The sequence below is a fragment of the Gossypium hirsutum genome, chromosome D02 (genome assembly GCF_007990345.1).
Source record: "Gossypium hirsutum isolate 1008001.06 chromosome D02, Gossypium_hirsutum_v2.1, whole genome shotgun sequence".
NCBI lineage: Eukaryota > Viridiplantae > Streptophyta > Magnoliopsida > Malvales > Malvaceae > Gossypium > Gossypium hirsutum.
The window spans coordinates 8,542,337-8,554,520 of NC_053438.1; the positions used below are offsets into that span (position 1 = coordinate 8,542,337).

Here is a 12,184-nt window from a genome sequence, read left to right on the forward strand (position 1 = left end):
TTCATAATCATATTGTACAAATAATTATTCATAAATTCATACATTCTTTTGTATATTCTTTAGTACCTACTATAGGTCCCCAAATATCAATCACATGAGTGACGCTGCTACAGATTTAGAATCTCCTTTTGAGCGAGACATGTGTTTAGAGGGATCTCATAACTTTGAAGATGACATAGACTGTAGCCTATTTCCAGACTTGTTGAGGATGGTAGAGCAGGAAAGGAAATTTCACCTCATGAGGAGACAATAAAGATTGTGACCTTAAGGGAACGTGCATAACTGGAGAAACAAAGCAAGTCCTTGTTGAGTTACCTCAAGAGTTCAATGATATCTTCACATAGTCATACCAGGATATGCCTGAGTTAAGCACTGACATTGTAATCTGAACAACAGGATATCAAAAATTTACAGTATGTTCAAGATTAACATCATGAATGATGTAGTGAAAATTCTTTACCGGGGCAATACCTTCTCTTTGACTTATTATAGCTTTGTCATTGAAGTCGAGTTGCCATCTCTCTGCATTTTTGTTAGATTTTATCCTAATTGAAGAAAAAGATCCAACGACTTTCGTCATAGTTAAATTTCGCCCCAGAAGGCTGTGTGAGGAAAACCTGTACCAAAGAAGATCTTTTGCATACAAGATGAAAGTGGAAGATCTTATGTGGAAGACTTTATTTAGAAAAACATTGATTTTGATCGAAAGGGATAACAATGACTTGCCTAATCCTATGAGTTTCAAAAAAAAAAGAGAAAAAAATCAAAAATAAAAAAAATTACAATTAAAATTAAAATTAAAATTAAAAAATAAAATAATCAAAACAAAATAAAAATAATCAAAATCGAAAAATGAAAATGATGAAAAAAGGAAAAATAAAGAAAAAGAACAAAAAAAGGAGAGGCTAAGGCGAAAACCCGCAAAGGGCACTTTGTGACCAAATGTGGATTTGAGTTGAAAACCCGAAAAGGACGACTCAAATTTTGATCAAAATGGGGCATGGATGTCATCATCATCGAAGGCTTTTAATGGGCATTGCTTCATTTTTGAGATCATTAATTACTTCATCAAACGGGTAGAGGATGCTTCATACGCCAATGTCATCATATGCTGATATAGAATTCTAGAGAAGATGGTATCGAAAAATACGTTGAACTTGAATGATAGCACGATAGCTGAGGTCTGTAATCAGTTCAAAATCAGACACCGTGATTCATCATTATATCGCCCAAAAATAAATATTAAGAATATTATGGAAAAATGACTGAAACTTATAAGGGTTGGCATGAGAAATTACCATTTTCCCTCATTGCTTGTCGAATATCTATCAAGACTTCCACCGGGGCAACACCTTTCTCTTTGGTTTACGGGATGGAGGTAGTTTTACCCATTGAGATCCCTTCTCTCAAGGTATTAGTTAAGCTAGAGTTGGATGAAACAGAGTGGATCCAATCGCGATGTGATCAGTTGAACCTGATAAAAAGAAAAAGGCTAAAAGCTATTCAGCACAATCAGATGTATCAAAGGCGAATTATGTGAGCCTACCACAAAAAGGTTCATCCCAGAGAATTTCATGAGGGGGACCTAATGTTGAAACAGATCCTTCCTATTCAAAAGGATTTTAGAGGAAAATGGATGCCAAATTGGGAAGGTCCTTATTTCGTAAAGAAGACATTTTCCGGAGGAGCTTTGATCTTAAGTGAGATGGATGGTAAAAACTTGTCAAATCCTGTAAACTCAGATTCGATCAAGAAATACTTCACCTGAAGAAGGAGAAGGGACCAAGGTGAAAACCCACAAAGGGCGTTTTGATTTCTAAAAAAAAAAGAGACCAAGGTGAAAACCCGTAAAAGGCGCTTTGAATACAAAAAAATAATAAAAAAATAATAAACCAAAAATAAGAAAAAGAAAAGAAAATGGAGAGACCAAGGTGAAAACTCGCAAAGGGCGTCTTGAGACCAAAGGGGATTTGAGTTGAAAACCCGAAAAGGGCAGCTCAGATGTTGATCAAAATGGGGCATGAGGTGATCAAAGTTACTCAAATGTTGATCAAAATGGGGCATGCGGCGATCTTGCTATGCCTGAATCAACAGGAAAGGGTACGCAACATCTTAGGGCATCAATAGAGTACTGTAAATCTCCTAAACACATGTCAAACTTATAATGGTCTTCAGAAGGTTTGCACAGAGAAGTTCAAGCTGTGATATCTGGGACACCTAGTCTTCATACTATTTATATTGAATTTATTGTTCTTGGAATACTTTATTCTTTTTCAAAATACATGTTCCTAATTAAATTCCTCTTTTATTCTTACTATCCTTGATAATTTATTCATTTCGAGTTATGCTCTCAAATCAATTCTATTTTATCCATCGTTATATTCTTTTTGCAAGCATGTTGCATTAGAATATTGATTAATAGACTAATAAACTTTCACAAGGAAAGTTTCGCATATTACTCTATAAGTTTTTAAATAATATAGGAACCTGAAACAGGGCTATTGTTTAGAACGCACCAAGTTAAAAGGTTGAAATATCTAAGAAGAAAAAGTCTAAATAAGACTATCCATTCGAATTTTATTATCAAAATATTGATTGAACAAAATGACAAGAAGTCATGTTGGTGACAAAGCTTCAATGAACAAACAAGCAATGATTGCCAAGCAATAAGAAGATGTTATTCTTTGGAAGAGAAAATTCTACATTGGTACAAAACCCTAAGAGTAGTGTAAATGACCAAAATGATGGGAGAGAGGATTCACATCCTATACTCCTAAATTACAGTGGGAAGAGGATGGTTTAAATTTTATGTCCCAAAATTACAGTGGATTGAACCTTGAAGATTACAGTGGGGGCAATCTGGTTAAGTTAGATGTGAGTGTTACCAGCCGAACAAGATGGCGTTCTGACGTGTTGGTAATAAAGCCTTAATGAATAACAAGCTATAATGACTCAAGCATTAAGGGATCATTTTCATGACATTTTGCATTTATGTATGCACATTTAGTTATGAGATTTTGATTCATTCCGATCATAACATCCTAATCACTAGGCATAAATAGGCCCATAAAATGGATTCTTTAGGGTCATGCTCCTTAGAGAACAAATCAGTGAAACTGCAAACCTTATACCCCTGGCGTGGCAGTGGAGCAGATTAAAGCTGAAGGCAGCGAATCTTATTTCTTTGGTGTCGCAGTAGATTAAAGTTGAAGGCAGCGAATCTTATTTCTATGGTGTGACAGTGGAACAGATTAAAGTTGAAGGTAACGAATATTTTTTCCCTGGCGTTGCAGTAGATTAAAGCTGAAGGCAGCGAATCTTTTTTCCTTGGCGTTGCAGTGGAACAGATTAAAGCTGAAGGCAGCAAATCTTTTTCCCTGGCGTTGCAGTGGAACAGATTAAAGCTGAAGGCAGTGAATCTTTTTCCCTAGCGTTGCAGTAGATTAAAGCTGAAGGCAGCGAATCTTATTTCTCTGGCGTTGCAGTGGAACAGATTAAAGCTAAAGGTAGCGACTCTTATTCTTTTGGCGTTGCAATGGAATATATTAAAGCTGAAGTAGAGCGGATTAAAGTTGAAGGCAGCGAATCCTATTTCCTTGGCGTTACAGTGGAACATATTAAAGCTAAATGTAGCGAATCTTGTTTCCCTAGCGTTGCAACGGAGCAGATTAAAGCTGAAGGTAGCGAATCTTATCTCACTGTGCTGAATGCAGCGAATCTTATTTCCCTGGCGTTGCAGTGGAACAGATTAAAGCTAAAGGTAGCAAATATTATTTCCCTAGCGTTACAACGGAATAGATTAAAGTTGAAGCAGAGCGGATTAAAGTCGTGGGCAGCGAATCCTATCTCTTTGGCATTAAAGTGGAACAGATTAAAGCTTAAGGTAGCGAATCTTGTTTCCCTAGCGTTGTAGCGGAGCAGATTAAAGCTGAGGGCAGCGACTCTAATCTCCCTGACGTTAAGACTTGAAATGGCTGAAGTGGAACGGATTAAAGCTGTGGGCAGCGAATCCTATCTCTTTGGCATTACAGTGAAACAGATTAAAGCTAAAGGTAGCGAATTTTATTTCCCGGGTGTTAAAGCGGAGCAGATTAAAGCTGAGGGCAACGAATCATTTCTCCCTAGAGTTAATACTTAGAATAGCTGAAGTGGAGCGGATTAAAGCTGTGGGCAGCGAATCCTATCTCTTTGGCATTACAGTAGAACAGATTAAAGCTAAAGGTAGCGAGTCTGGTTTCCCTGGCATTGTAGCGGAGTAGATTAAAGTTGAAGGCAGCGAATCTCATCTCCTTGGTGTTAAAATTGAAGAAAACTAGTCTTATCCCCTGAAGTTGTAGTGGGGCCGACTGAAGATGACGAATCTTATCTCCCTGAAGTTGCAGTGGAGCAGATTAAAGCCAATAATCCTATCTCCCTAAAGTTGTAGTGGAGCGGATTGAAGTGAAGTCTTATCTCCCTGAGTTTACAGCGGAACAGACTGAAGATAACAGATCTTGTCTTCCTGTATTGACAACGAAGCAAATCGAAGACACCAGCCTTGCCTCTCTGAGTTTACAGCGGAGCAGACTGAAAACAACAAATCTTGTCTTCTTGTACTAGCAGTGAAGCAGATCGAAAACACCAGCCTTGTCTCCTTGAGCAGTAGTGGAGTAGCTAAAGATTGTATATCATGTTTCTCTAAGCAGTAGTGGACCAGATCAAAGACGGCGAGTCTTATCTTCCCGAGGTAGTGTGGAAGCAGATTTAAGTTACTAGTCTTATCTCCCTGAAGTTGCAGTGGAGCAGGTTGAAATTGCCAATTCCTACCTCCTTGAAGTTCCAGCGAAGAAGATCGAAGCTAGAAATCTCTTCTCCCTGAAATCACATTGGAGTAGATAGAAGTACTAATTCCTATGCCCCTGAAGATGCAGTGGGATGGAATGAGACCACTTGAAGAAGATGAGCACTCAAAGAAGTCAGAACTCGGCAAGACCGAGCAAAATTAACCCTTTTATAATATTTGCTCCATTCTCGTTACACGACAATGAGCAAAGAGCGGCAGTTGTAATAGGCCAATTTAGCTCGGGCTCACAAAAAAATAATAAACCCAAAATAATAAAACAAAGTCCAAGTCCAGTCCAAAATTATATCATTTGGCCCAATCGGAATGACCCATTACTTGAAAAGGTTGAAGATCCATTTACAAGCTTGACGCATATGAAAATATAATCTTCAAGGATATGCAATCTTAGAATATATGATTTTGTAATCTTAGAGATTTAATTTGTAGATACCCTTTAATCTTAGTCGTTGATGTAATTGATCTGTACCGTTAGATTTGGGGAGGCTCAACTATAAATAGAGGCCTCTCCCTTCATTGTAAAACACTGGAGTTTGGAGCAATAACAATTCTTAAGAGCATTCACTCAAATCTCTCCCTTTCTTGCATTCTTATTTTCTGTGGCTTGTTCTTATTTTGTTCTTCGTCCATCTTTGTTTCTTTTTAAGTTGCTTTCATTTGAGTTGGATTTTGGTGGAGGAATTTCGTTGAATCTTCATATTGTGAGAGCTAGGCTGACTTAAGCGTTTTTTTTAACCTTTTTTATTTATCCATTTAATTGTTTAATCATTAATTATTCTTTTACTTTTATTCGTTTATTTATACATCAACTTTCTTATTTACATATTGTTCATTCATTTAACCATTCTTATCATTCTTTTATTTTCTTCCATTAATTACATAATTTATTTGTTTTTTAATATTATGTCACACATGTTGTTTATTTTTTAAAAAACTCGTGTTATAAATCATCCATTTTAAATTGTTTGATTATTTACTTTAAAATTTTTTTCCCATATATTATCAATTGTAATTTTTTTATACTATCTATTTTATATACCATTTATTTTTAAGATGTTTTGTGTATAACTTGTTCTAAATTCCTTATTACACTATTTATTTTTAAACTCATTTATATATTATTACTTTATATATTACCTATTTTCATTTTTTATATATTTTTTATTCCAAACTTATACATGTATTACCTACTTTTTTATATATAATTTATTTATTGATTTGTATATTGTTGATTTCAAATTTCTTTTTCTTTTATTATTCATTTTCAAATTCATTATTTTTAAATTTATTTACATTTTATTTTTCCTGATATTTTTTTATTTTATACTCTTTGTTTTAAATTCATTGGTCTTTGATTATTGATGCTAGTATTTAAATAATTGTCATTATGTGTTTTATAAATTGTTTATTTGTATTTTCATATTGCCGTTTTTTTATCAAAGTTTTTACGCATCATTTTAATATTGCGTCAATTTTCCCCAATTTAAAAAAAAGAAAACTTTTTAAAAAATAAGGCAATATTCGGGACTTTGGAGCTTTGAGAAAATCGTGCCCTAACTTACTGGGTTTCGATTTTTTTATCCAAATAACCAAATATCCTTTTTAAACTTTATTGCATGAGACAAGCTTAGTTTCGACGGTTAAAATGTCGTATCCTAACTTACTGGATGTGACATCTTATTACTTCGGGACAAGGAGGTTTTAACATCAAATTCGATTTATTCAGGTTTTTAAAGAGGATCGTATTTTAAAATCTTTTCAAAATTTCGACATTAGGACGTTAATTAATCAATTAGGTACCAATTTTTGGGCGTTACGAAAGTGCTAATCCTTCCTCGCGCGTAACGGACCCCCGAGCCTGTTTTCTCGAATTTTGTAGACCAAAATCATTATTTTAATAAATCAAAATGTTTTATTAAAATAATTAATCTCAAGGTGACTCGATCACACATCGAAAAAAGATTAATAGCGACTCTATTTTTATTTTAAAAGTCGATCCCATTTTTCAAAATAAAAATAATTTTTTACAAAAAAAATAAAATAAAATGCAGATGAATGATTGTATCGATAATGCCATTTCTACAATGTACTTTTCATAGCATCATTGTTTTTCTTAACTAATCAATAGCATGTTTAGCTCTGTCATTCAGTTTTGGTCGATCAGATCAGATGAAAAGAATGTATGAATATAAAACATGTACTTAAAAAGAATGGTAGAGGCAAATGCGTCGTAGATTTCCTGCATGTTTATCAATCTATTTTCTGCCTACACTGTTTCTTTTGGCAGTTTTGGTCCATTACTTGTCCATTCCTAACCACTTTTTCCTAGATTCGACGGTCTGACTTCACTTGTTCTTGGACTGAATGGGCCTCTTCCAACATTCCGAGGACTTCTTCGGCCTGCCCTCAGTTCGTTTACTCTAGGGCTGTACCCTTGTTCCGAGAAACGTGGACTCTCGATCTCAGTGCCCTTAAATTCTTTGGATGGTGTAGCAGTGGCGCTTGTGACCTTTAGGCTGCTTATGCGTCTGATCTCGCCCTTGCTTCGTGTAAACATTCCATCTAAAATCTCTCCATCATCGGCAAATGAAGCCGTTCTAATCAGCTCCCCTTCCTGCAGTCATTAACAAAAAATTGACTCAACGTCATTTGTGATAGGATCTAGGTCAGCCAAATATCCCACCAAGTAGAAATAGATCAATGATGTATATAAATTATATGGCATCCAACTTTCAAAGGCATTCTATTGCTATGGCGCTTCAAGTCTCCAAGACATATTCAGACATAGCTATGAAGACATGACCCTCTACATACCCGTATTGGGCATACAAATACTCTTAACTGATACTCATATTCAGGTCTAAGTAACATAGCACTAAAGATCTCTATAATCATTCTTTGTGCGACTAATCAGGAGTTAAAAATTCTAAGAACTTACAGTTACAAGGCTGAATGGAACAGCTGGTGACTCTTCATACTCCGCAGCATCTAAATCTTGAAGGTGTACCCCTTTGAAAAACTTGGGCAAAATGTATTGTCTCACAGGAACCAAAAGCATGATCATTAATGGGAAAAGGACCCCGGCAAGCGGGATCCATGTCATACCAAAACAAACTAACAAGTAAGCAGTTTGGAAAATTGTAAATACTGCAATTGTCTTGAAAGGTACAGTTTCCACAAAGGTGGCATGGTACTCCTCCAGTACTCTGAAACAAATTATTAGAGTAAATAAGCAGGCGAAACGATTGTGATTCGGTTAATATTTACAAGTGCTCTAGAAGATGGTAAAGTAAATGGATTTAAGAGGTTACTTGTATCGTCTACTTGGTGCCGTGAAGAGCAACAATATTCGCTCCCAGAACTGGTTCCCTGGCAAGCTTTCGATGGCCATGAATGCAAAGTAGCCCCAAAGCACAGAAGTTGGGATCTTTTTAATGAAAGGCATTGCTGCAAGACATCCTCCAACCATTGTAGCTTGAAGCAAGTTACTTAGCCGCTGTTCTTTTACCTCAATAGGCAGCAGATCATCAATTTCCTTCTCAACATCAAATACTGTCTCATCAACTGGGGCATCAATACTTCCCATGGTTGAAGCCATTTGAATTGTTGATTCTTTCAGTTCCTTTAATCCCTATTCAAAGAAAGAAGTTTAGGCTGGGTTACTTGACAACCAGAATCAAGGTTTGTGGATTTCTGGGGATAAAAAATGGGTTAAATAATGTCAATGTGAAGGAATCATTATAAAATCAGTACCCGAGCAGAAGGTTCTTGGTAAACCAGTGGACTCTGCATTTGTTGATAGGCTTCTTGCATGCTATCATACACTTGTCCTAAGCTTGCATTATTATGCATACATTTGCGGGCTGTTTCTACTATTCGGTTTCGAAGCAACTGTGCAGACCAAAAAAAAAAGTTTTAGTCTATCGAAATCCACGATCATGACATAATGAATAATGATGCTGAGCCACTTGACAATGCAAAAACATAACTGCAATTGGATATAATTACCTGGTGCTTCAATGTAGCTAAGCTTTTAGTATGCATTGGAGATTGTGGAATGACACCATTTGCCGGAGGGACGCCAATAAGACCACATAATATCGTCTGCCATCAAGTACCAAATTTACATGCTTTAGTTTAGCAGGACTCGATACCAAACACAATAAAAGTAGAGGAAAACAAAGAGCATATCAAAAGGGAGAAAGGATGGAACAGGATCTACCAAGAATCCCAGAAGAAGTAAATCATAATGGAAAGAAGGTGGCTTCCTCAAATTGAATTCTTTCTGCTGAGCTAGTTGCGAAGCTACACTGTGATCAAAATAATACAGGACGGCAAGCATTGTTGCTGGAATGAAAGCTCCAATTATATAGAGCACTGGAACCTTTAACATGTCCTGTTGGTTTTTGCCATTTATCATCATTCATCAATATGCCACTCTATTTGTTTGTGGGGGGAAAGAAGCTTTTAATGAAACACGTAAGACTATATAAAAGAGAAACTCGTTGTCAAGTAAAAAAGGAACTTATTTACCTTCATGACGGTCCAATTTTCGTATGCACCTGGGGACCATGGATTAGGACTGAAAAGCCGCCTTGGAATCCCTTTTGGAGTACTTCCTGCTGGTATATAAGAAACAGCCGTCCATACCAGAATCATTAATGGCACACCATAGTCTGCTATGAAGCCTCGCAAAGATCCTTGGGAAGAAAAAAAATATTAGAGTAAATTTCAGTAAGCTGACACTTAATCGACATGCAAGCTATTGGATAATGCAAGGGTCCCGAGGATAGAAATGAAAAACACAATTTGGAGATTAAGTGAAAAAAAAGGTTTTAAGGACTTGTGTAATATTTATGTTGGATAAATGATCTTGGAGTAGTGGACTAAAAGCATGTAAGGATACTAACAGAAACTCACCAGATCCATATCTCCAAGATCGTGCTTTTCGGCTTCTTAATGCAGTAAACAGAAGGCCAAAGGACAAAACCAAAGCAAACATTCCATTTGCAAATCTCCATGAAGGTTGAAACTCTAGCAACTTTGGATTCTCTCTTTCAGGTATGCGAAACTCATCAACAAGTCCCTAGTAATCCCGATTCAACAATTCTAGTTTGAAATTAGTTTGATTGAACTTTATAGTGTTATAAGATACGGAAATTAGTAGTTACTGACAAAAGGACTCAAGTTCTGCAAATTAATAAAGTCATGACTGCTTAAGACACATAAGCTTCAAGCAAATTTAGAACTTTTATTTGTTTCTCACCTTAATAGCTTCCTGCATGAAGAGCATTGCAATAAGAAGGCCAAACAACTCCCCAGCAAGACGTGTAAATCTGTTGATAATGGAGCAAGCTCCTAAGATAGCCAGTAGGAACAGCAAGATTGCAGTCCACACACAAACCCTGCATAATATATCATAAATTTCCATAAAAATCAATCATATGGCAATATTGTTAGGAGCATAAATTACAATCTGTTATCAAGAAACAAAGAAGATACCATGCAGTCCATGCAAGAAAGAGCTCTGATCCCAAATCTGGCCTATTTTTGGCAAAATTGAACATAAATGTGTACATAATTACAGTTGGCTCTGCAACTCCAAGGATCAGCAATGGCTGACCTCCTATAATAGAGTGTATTATTCCACATAGTGCAGTGGAGGCCAATGTTTGAACTGCTGTGAGAATCCCATCTGTTAACACAAAAGAAAAATAAAAAACATGAAGCAGTTGAGACCTAAAGAAATATACACAGGAAACTATATATACCAGTAAGCTCTCAATTAGTCAATTGGTCATTGTCATTCCATTTTAGACTAAAATTTCATCTCCACTCAATAAAATAAGTGGCAAAACATGAACAAAAATGTACTTTCTTACCGGTTTCTCTTTCCAACTGTTCTCCAAATGAAATAACTGGAATTGCAGATGCAAAAAATATATACGTGGTGGGAGCCAAAATCCTACAAGGCCAACATCAAAATTATTTAAAAGTTATCCCTGCAGAATATGAAGTTCTCCAATGTCTGTCATGACTCATGAATGGTGACAAGAGAATGAGGTACCTGAAGCCTGCCCTGAGACCACTGGTCCAGTCTTGCTTGTAGCACTTGAGTCTCCCTTCAAGGTCATTCTTGATTCCACGAAATGGTACAAAACTCTCTTCCATTGTCTATTTTTTCCAAACTAGGGCAATTAAGTTTCAAAGGACTGAACTCTTTGAACTACTATGGCATGCATAAGCTGGTCATTGGGAAGCAGACAATCTTAAATCTGTCGAGAAAAAGGAAATCCATATGATACAATCAACTCAATAATATCCTTGGATTTACATTGTACACATAAAGCATTAACAGAATCTAAAGAAAAAGAAGAAGAAGAAGAAGAAGAATCTTTACAACATTACATCAAAATCAATCTTTAAGAAAAAGGTTCTGGGCAACTTTCAAAACCCAGAATAAGAATGCTGAGCAAATTCAAAATTGATTCAAGCATTGAATGTTTATGTAGCAGAAAAAGTAACCCTTTAGTTCATATTGTCAATGCACAACAGATATACTACCGCATTAAAGCTTGTAGTAAAGGAAGCACAGAGAAAGGGAAAAAAAGTTAGTAGCTTTCAAGGAATATGCATAAAATGCAAGAGATCGTTTGGAGAAAAACAGGAGATTCAAAGTTAGTAGCTTTAAGGGGAACCTATACACATAAATGGAAAATGATCATTTAGAGTACTTACCACCAATTGAAAACCAAAGGAAAAATGTTGGGGTTTTTTTTTTAATAAATCTTGCTAAAGAGTTTTTAGGGATAACAAACTTCTAAAAGAGAGTTTTATATTTTCATTGTCCAATGTACATGAAGAGAGAGAATGCCAGTTTATGACAAGCTGTCTTGCAAAGAAGCATCCAAGAAAGTAGCTTTCTTTTCTTATCTCACAGTACATTTTCTTATAGTGAATTTGGTTGGCATTTCAATAGCTTATTATATTATACCCTTTTTTTTTATAACTTTAAAATTTTATCTTGAAAATAGAAACAAAAATTGTACAAATATATGAAAGTCTCACCATAACCAGGCCGATAAATGACTATCGTTTTCTTAGATCGCATCCAATCATTATCATGAGCATAACATATATCAAAGTTGGAGAAAGAACATTGTAGATCTTGGATTTGAAGAGATCAGGGCATACCAAAAAGGATAGTACTTATATTGTATTCATGACATTAACGTAATCAAAAGAAGTGATGGTATTTTATCCACAATTAGATGATGACCAAATAACACGAAAGTAAATGGTGGAGTTGAACTCTTCGAAAATCTAACAACTTCAAGCCTCAAG

General features: G+C 35.7%; 1 protein-coding gene across 2 annotated transcripts; it reads right to left on the reverse strand.

Moving 5' to 3' along the window:
- Nucleotides 1-6,899: 6,899 nt before the first annotated feature.
- LOC107910544 (boron transporter 1) lies at nt 6,900-11,762 on the reverse strand. 2 transcript variants are annotated; one of them, XM_016838401.2, is made up of 13 exons: nt 11,579-11,762; nt 10,908-11,115; nt 10,723-10,805; nt 10,343-10,535; nt 10,107-10,245; nt 9,761-9,926; nt 9,374-9,540; nt 9,063-9,236; nt 8,849-8,944; nt 8,594-8,731; nt 8,152-8,471; nt 7,779-8,046; nt 6,900-7,454 (listed from the first exon to the last, which is right to left on the reverse strand). In XM_016838401.2, exons 2-13 carry the CDS (start codon nt 11,009-11,011, stop codon nt 7,152-7,154), a joined length of 2,151 nt encoding a protein of 716 aa, XP_016693890.1. In that variant the 5' UTR covers nt 11,012-11,115; nt 11,579-11,762; the 3' UTR covers nt 6,900-7,151. The 2 variants fall into 2 exon arrangements, with proteins under 2 accessions (XP_016693890.1, XP_016693892.1); XM_016838403.2 differs by lacking the exon at nt 11,579-11,762 and adding an exon at nt 11,249-11,567.
- Nucleotides 11,763-12,184: the final 422 nt, after the last annotated feature.